This window comes from Sorex araneus, chromosome 5 (genome assembly GCF_027595985.1).
Source record: "Sorex araneus isolate mSorAra2 chromosome 5, mSorAra2.pri, whole genome shotgun sequence".
NCBI classification, from domain to species: domain Eukaryota; kingdom Metazoa; phylum Chordata; class Mammalia; order Eulipotyphla; family Soricidae; genus Sorex; species Sorex araneus.
The window spans coordinates 139,706,326-139,713,383 of NC_073306.1; the positions used below are offsets into that span (position 1 = coordinate 139,706,326).

Below are 7,058 nucleotides of genomic sequence, written 5' to 3' on the forward strand. Positions count from 1 at the left end.
AGGGACGTTGCCTTCATCAGAGCCTCGTCCTCCTCCAAAGACCCTGACCGTCCGTCCATCTGCCCACCCCCGCGCCAGGCAGCCCTCCCGTCTGCAGCAGATGGCGCGGGGGTGGGGGGACACTCCTGTGTGAGCTGGAGCAGGCCTGGCGCAGACCCCAGGCTCTCTGGCCGCATGGGGGGGTTGAGGTGATGCTGTGCCCCCCTCCTGCCTCCGCTCATCCTGTTGTCCCGACGGGCAGAGGAAGGCCGCAGGAAGGGGGTGCCCAGAGCTATATTAAGGCCCTGGGTGCTGACAGCTTCCTGCCCCAGGGTCCCAGGGAGAAAGGCTAAAATTAGCACAGGCCCTGCCCAGCCAGCTCCTGGGGCACGGGAGGGCCGCTCTTCTTCCCCCTTCTGTCCTGTGCACCCGGGAGCACCTCTGGACCCCCTGGGAGTCAGGGCAGCCCCACAGACTGGGTTCCAGTGGGCGACAGACCCCCAAAGACAAGTTGGCACCTCAGTGATGCACAAGGCAAGAGTCCCCTAGAGGCCCCGTTCCCACCCTAGTTGGGGCCATTTCCGTGGCCCCGGGCTCTCTTCATACCATGTCCCTTCTGGGCCGGTGTCCCTCCCTGAGTCCGTGTCCCTCCTGGGCCCGTGTCTCTCCTGAGCCCGTGTCCCTCCTGGGCCCGTGTCCCTCCAGGGCCCGTGTCCCTCCTGGGCCCGTGTCCCTCCAGGGCCCGTGTCCCTCCCTGAGCCCGTGTCACTCCTGAGCCAGTGTCCCTCCTGGGCCCGTGTCCCTCCTGGGCCCGTGTCCCTCCTGAGCCCGTGTCCTTCCTGGGCCCGTGTCCCTCCTGAGCCCGTGTCCCTCCTGAGCCCGTGTCCCTCCTGGGCCCATGTCCCTCCAGGGCCCGTGTCCCTCCTGGGCCCGTGTCCCTCCAGGGCCCGTGTCCCTCCCTGAGCCCGTGTCACTCCTGAGCCAGTGTCCCTCCTGGGCCCGTGTCCCTCCTGGGCCCGTGTCCCTCCTGAGCCCGTGTCCTTCCTGGGCCCGTGTCCCTCCTGAGCCCGTGTCCCTCCTGAGCCCGTGTCCCTCCTGGGCCCATGTCCCTCCTGGGCCCGTGTCCCTCCAGGGCCCGTGTCCCTCCTGGGCCCGTGTCCCTCCAGGGCCCGTGTCCCTCCCTGAGCCCGTGTCACTCCTGAGCCCGTGTCCCTCCTGAGCCCGTGTCCCTCCTGGGCCCATGTCCCTCCTGGGCCCGTGTCCCTCCCTGAGCCCGTGTCCCTCCTGGGCCCGTGTCCCTCCTGGGCCCGTGTCCCTCCTGGGCCCGTGTCCCTCCCTGAGCCCGTGTCCCTCCTGGGCCCGTGTCCCTCCTGAGCCCGTGTCCCTCCCTGAGCCCGTGTCCCTCCTGGGCCCGTGTCCCTCCTGGGCCCGTGTCCCTCCAAGTTCCTGTCCTGAGTTGGGAGGGGACCCGCCGCTGAGAAGCCCACAGCCTGCGGTGCCCTGGAGAGTGTGAGGGACAGGATGAGGAGGGGACAGGCACTGGCCGCTGCCTTTGCCCTGGTTTCCTCCTGGCATTTCCCACTGGGGGACACCCCCGGCCTCCTGCCCCACCCCACTGTGAACATGCTGCCTGCAACCCACCACACTCCTGGCCCCAAGCCTCAGCTCTTCCCCGCTGCCCCCCACCCAGGCCAGAGGCACGGTGCCCAGGCAGGTCCACCGGCCGCAGAGGCGACTTCTCTGTGTGTGCCTGGGCCGCCTCTTGCCTGCACCCACCCGGCTCCTGCCCCTGTGGGGTCCTGAGGTGAGCCTGAGGCGAGCACAGCTCCCGGCAGGCCCTGGGCACTTCAAAGCGAGCCGCCCCAGTGCGGGACGTGGAGGGGAAGGAAAACAGAGGCAGCCTCTGTCTCCGAAACCAGAAGGCAACATCAGGGTGAAGTGGACTCCTTCTAGAAGCTTCCGTCGGTCCCACGGGGTCAGTGTAGGAGCTGGGATCTCTCCCACTAGGACGCGCTCAGGCACAGCCCTCGTCCCCAGGGTGTGAGTTTTATTTATTTATTTTTTTGAGCTTTTTGGGTCACACCGGCGATGCACAGGGGTTACTCCTGGCGGTGCTCAGGGGACCATATGGGATGCTGGGATTCGAACCAGGGTCGACCGCGTGCAGGGCAAATGCCCTACGCGCTCTGCTATCACTCCAGCCCAGGTGTGAGTTTTAAACGGGGTTCAGGCTTGCGGGGAGCTGGCTCCCAGGGTCGAAGCGATGTCCACACTCAACAGAGCTTGGGGCGAGCTTCTCACCCAAGATTCACGTTAAAAACAAATCCAGACTTCCGCTTCTCCCGGGAAGATCAGGTCTTGTTGGCAAAAGGCAACAGCCGGCCGCGTGCGGTGCTGCTTTGAGGAGTCTCGGACCAGATCCTTGTTGCCCCCTCCCTGCCGCCCTTGGCTCCGCCCAGCTTCACTTGGGGGTCAGTCTGAAAAGACACACTGCCGCACTGCCCCGGCTGGGCCCCTCTCAGCCTCAGACACTGTCGGGCCGGGCCCTTGACCAGTCATGCGCGGAAGGCCCAGCTCCCTGCGTGGGCCCAGGCTGGTGTGGCCACCAGCTGTCCCTGAGTCTTGGTGCCCCACTCCAGCCGGGAGGTGCCGGGGACAGGGCAGAGCCGGGGCTGTGGGCCCGCACTGGGCAGCCCCCTCCTCCTGCCGCGTGGTCCTGCCGCAGGCCGTGGACAGGGCGGACGAGAGTTCACACGCGTTTGCTGGTGGGGGCTCTTCTGCTCAGAGGACGGAGTCGCACTTGCTGGGCTAGGCCAAGGCCAGGGCACACCATGCACCCCCCAGGCCAGCCGCAGGGGGCATGAAGGCTTCGGGCTCGAATCTGAACTCCAGGAGGCTGGGGGCCGGGGGCTCGTCCAGATGAGCAGAGGCCTGCAGGTAGGACAAGCAGTGTGACCTGACGGAGGGTCTGGGGGGCAGTCTGCTGAGCGACTGTCATGTCAGGGGGCCACTGGCCATGCCTGCCTCACCTGGGCTGGGCCGCTGGGCCCGGGGCAGGAAGGGGAGTCCAGGCTGGGATCAGGTTTCAGAGTGGGCACGGAGCTCTCAGGGTGGGGAGTCGAGGCAGGCAGGGAGGTGCCGGGGTTCCCTGTGGACCCTAAAGGTGGGGGAGAGTTGCCAGGTGACACTGACTGAGGGGTAGGGGGGTTGTGCCCAGCGTTCTGCCCTGCGGCAAGGGCAGGGGTGGGACTGGGGGCCCTGGCCTGGCACCTGGGGAGCTCTTGGTCCCGCCCAGGCTCTTTGGCTTCCGCTTCCGGGTCTGGATGCTCTCTTTCTTCATGGCCAGAGGCCGCGGCACCTGTGAGGATGCATAGGCTGACCGGCACTGCCCTCCCCTGATCCAGTCCCCAGAGCCAGGCCTGCCTGGAGGAGAGCTGCCCAGGGACCTCAGGGAGCCCAGCAGGAGCAGTGCAGACCCTCCAGGCTTGATCAGGTTCCGTGGCCCGGGGCTCAGCCCCTCCTGGCTTTGCCTTTTTGGGCTCCAGTGGTCACCCACCACCCAGGCCACGCCCCTCACAGAAGTCTTGGGGCTCCTCAAGACTCGGCCCCACAGAGGCCCCGCCCAGACTCCTCCCCATGGAGGACACGCCCCTCGATACTCCGCCCCAGAGGCCCCACTCACAGACAGGCCCCTCAAGACTCCGCCTCACGGAGGCCCCGCCCACAGAAGGCCCCTCAAGACCCCGCCCACAGAGGCCCCGCCCACAGACTCCTCCCCATGGAGGACACGCCCCTCGATAGACTCCGCCCCAGAGGCCCTTCCCCATAGATCCCGCCCACATACCCCCACCCACAGCCCCGCCCACCCTCATCCCCACCCCTCCTGCTCACCCCGTGCAGCTTCATGTAGAGGCCACACGCGTTGCACACGGGCTCGCCGTCTGCGTTGCGGCGCCAGAGCGTCGTGTTGGTCGTGTGGCAGTTGGTGCAGCAGAGGCCAGCGCGCCGGGACGCCGACTGTGGAGGGAGGCCTGGCGCTGTGGCTGGGCGGCGCCGACCCACCGCACCAAGCGTGCGGACAGTCCGGCTGGGTCTCCCTGCTCTGGGTCTGGCTCGCCACCAGTAAAGAGGGGGTGACAGTGGCCCCCGCAGCCCACTGGGGGGTGGGGGGTGAGACACGGAACTGGCCTCTGTCCCTCTCGTGTCCTGCGCCTAGTCACACCCAGTAGTGCCTAGCCTCGGGGCAGGACCCCACGCTCCAGTGCCCTCCGGGACGTGCCCAGCAGACCAAGCAGGCGCCCCCCAGGCTGGGGCGGGCGGGGGGGAGGGGCCGTTCCCAGCAGCTGGGACACACTCGGGAGTGGCCCCGCCCCCTCGGGGAGCTCCAGCCCCAGGCGGCTCACCTGGTGGGTGGCTCTGGGGAGGTGGAGGCAGAGGAGGGCTTTGGGCCTATGGTCCCTGAGAGGCAGAGTGCCCAGAGGGGCCTGGGGACACAGATCCACGAAGCTCGGGCCGGACTTGGGGAGGGGACCCAGGCCCCCGACCCCCACTTCCCTGCCCGCCAGGGCCTTGCAGGGCAGTGGCCGAGCCCCCACAGTCTGAAGAGACTGAGGCTGGGGCCCACGCAGGCACCAGTGCAAGGTCTGCTCCAAACTAGTGGGACCCCAGGGACCCCCCCTGTGCTCCCCACTCCCAGCCTGGCCTCGCCAGTGTCCGCGGCAAAGTTTGTCCCTCACAGCCCGGGGGGACTCTGCTCTGTCCCACCCACTCCCTGCCCAGCCACAGGCAGAAAGGCAGAGGCAGCCCAGAAGCAGGTCAGGCCTCAAGGGGTCCCTGTGAAGGTGGGTAGCCGCGCCGGGTGGGTCCAGCCCCCCAGAGGGCGAGCGGCGCCACCAGAGGCCCCGCCCACCCAGGCCCAGCCCAGACCCGCCCCTCAGGTCCCGCCCGACGCCCCGCCCACCCAGGCCCAGCCCTCAGGTCCCATCCAAGCCCCGCCCCTCCCAGGCCCCGCCCCAGCCCCACCCGCCCTCTCCCCAGGCCCTGCCCCCATGACACTCACCAAGCGCTTGTGTGGCCTCACCAGAGGTCTGTTGACTCCGTTGACCTTGTGGTAGAGGCCACAGGCATTGCACAGGTAGTGGCCGGTGCCGTCCCTGCGCCACAGAGGCGTGGACAGCGCCCCGCAGTTGACACACTCGCGCCCCTCCCCGGGGAATTCCTCCAAGAAGTCGGACACTGCGGGGACAGGCAGCCTGTGGGCCCTGGACCTCCTGAGCCTGCATGGCAGGAGGCCTCGACCTCGCCTGACCCTCAGGTCTCATCTGACCGGTTGTGAGTGTGCGCAGTCCTATGAGGCCACCACCGGAGCTGACCTCGCCATAGCTGGGGGGACGCAGGAGGCCCCAAGGGGTAAGGGTGGCTGGGCAGAGGGAAGACGTGCCGGGCTCAGCATGGGTCTGACCCAGCTCCCCGCGAAGTGTCCAGCTGAACCTCCCCCCAGCTGGGGCAGGGAGAGGAGCCGGCGGGTGCCCTGGCAGGGGTGCTGATGGGCTGGTAGGGGACCTGCTGAGGGGTGGGCGCCCGGAGTTGGTCTCCTGCAAAGGCCAGCGGTGCTTCCTGGGGGAGGGGAGGAGGGAGGGCCCGGGGGTCCTTTTAGGGTGTTGCTGGGGGGAGCTGGGGCATCTGTGAGGTCTGGACCCTGTTTCCCAAACTAAATCCCGGAGTTGCTGGGAGTGACTGAAACCAGGCCTCAGAGTAGAATAACGGAACAGCCTCGGCCACACGCCTGTGGCTTCCACCAGTAAACCAGCATGTGGAACTTAAAAAAGTCATTTCTGAAACGTCATAGGACTGTCTCAGCATGGGCTGTCGGCAGACCCCACCCAGAACACGGGGTTCAAGGACGAGAGCCACAAAGGCGCCCCTTCTCCAAAGAGCTGGGAGGGAGCAGGGCTGCCGGTTTGGTGGGCGCAGTTCCTAGAACGCAGGGTCTGCGCACTACAGCCCACCTGGGACAGTCGGTGGCGCTGCGCCCTGGTCCTTGCGCGCACGACCCCAGCCTCGCGCCCCAGCCCTGCGTCCCAGCTGGTGCCCAGACTCCCGCCCCAGCTCTGGCCCCAGCCCGCTCCCCGGCCCCAGCCCGTACCCCCAGCCTCGCGCCCCAGCCCCGCGCCCCAGCTCGTGCCCCAGCCCCGCGTCCCAGCCCCGTGTCCCAGCTCCGGCCCGGCCCCAGCCCGTGCCCCCAGCCTCGCGCCCCAGCCCCAGCGCCCGAGCCCCAGCCCCAGCCGTGGCCCCGCGCCCCAGCCCCGGCCCCGGCCCAGCCCCAGCCCCGAGCCCCAACCCCAGCCCCGCGCCCCAGCCCCACGGGTGCACCCGGGCTCTGCGCGCCCAGCCACGGCCCCGCATGCGCGGCGCGCGCTCACCGAAGGCGGTTCTGCGGCCCGGGTGGCCGTGCAAGACGCTGCCGTCGAATGGCCCGGAGGTCCAGGCTGGGGCCACCTCGGAGCCCACGAAGGCCGGGTAGGGAGTGGCGTAAGGGGCGCCCACGGGCCGGGGGTGCTGCCCCGGGTAGGAGCCGCCGTCTCCGCGGCCCCCGCCGGGCCCTGACGGGCTGTGCGCGAGGCCGAAGGCGCCGGCCCCGGGCGGCTGCGCGGACGGCGGGTTCGGGCTTCCGCAGGTGAAGGCCGGAGGGTCCGCGGCGGCTGGGGGCGCCCAGCCCGGGTGTGCGGCCAGCGCCGACGGCTGCGGGCCTGGCTCGCACGTGGGCAGGTAGGGCAGCACTGGGGGGACGCGCGCGGGCGGCACGAGGAACGCGCCTGAGTCGGCGAAGGCGGCCTGGCCGGGGCTGGCGCCCAGGGTCAGGCTCCGGTACATCTTCCCCGGCGCGGCCGCGACCTGAAGCGGGGACACGTCGAGGTTGCGGCCGCTCTGCCACCCCCGGGGCCCAGCCCGGCAGGTGCCGCAGCGCCGCCGCCTTCGTGGGGCTCGTGGGGCGGGTCTCTGGACACCGGGCCAAGCGCATCGGGGTGCGTGCTCAGCTGCGGCGCGGGGCACCGCTGGGGTCAGGCACCTCCCCAGCC

The 7,058-nt window shown here is 69.6% G+C and overlaps 1 protein-coding gene across 1 annotated transcript; it reads right to left on the bottom strand.

The window, feature by feature from the left end:
• Positions 1–2,787: 2,787 nt before the first annotated feature.
• GATA5 (GATA binding protein 5) lies at positions 2,788–6,852 on the bottom strand. The gene is made up of 6 exons (XM_055139963.1): positions 6,402–6,852; positions 5,039–5,214; positions 3,871–3,996; positions 3,250–3,337; positions 3,009–3,136; positions 2,788–2,910 (listed from the first exon to the last, which is right to left on the bottom strand). The coding sequence occupies exons 1-6, from the start codon at positions 6,850–6,852 to the stop codon at positions 2,788–2,790; spliced, it is 1,092 nt and encodes a 363-aa protein (XP_054995938.1).
• Between the last annotated feature and the right edge of the window lie 206 nt (positions 6,853–7,058).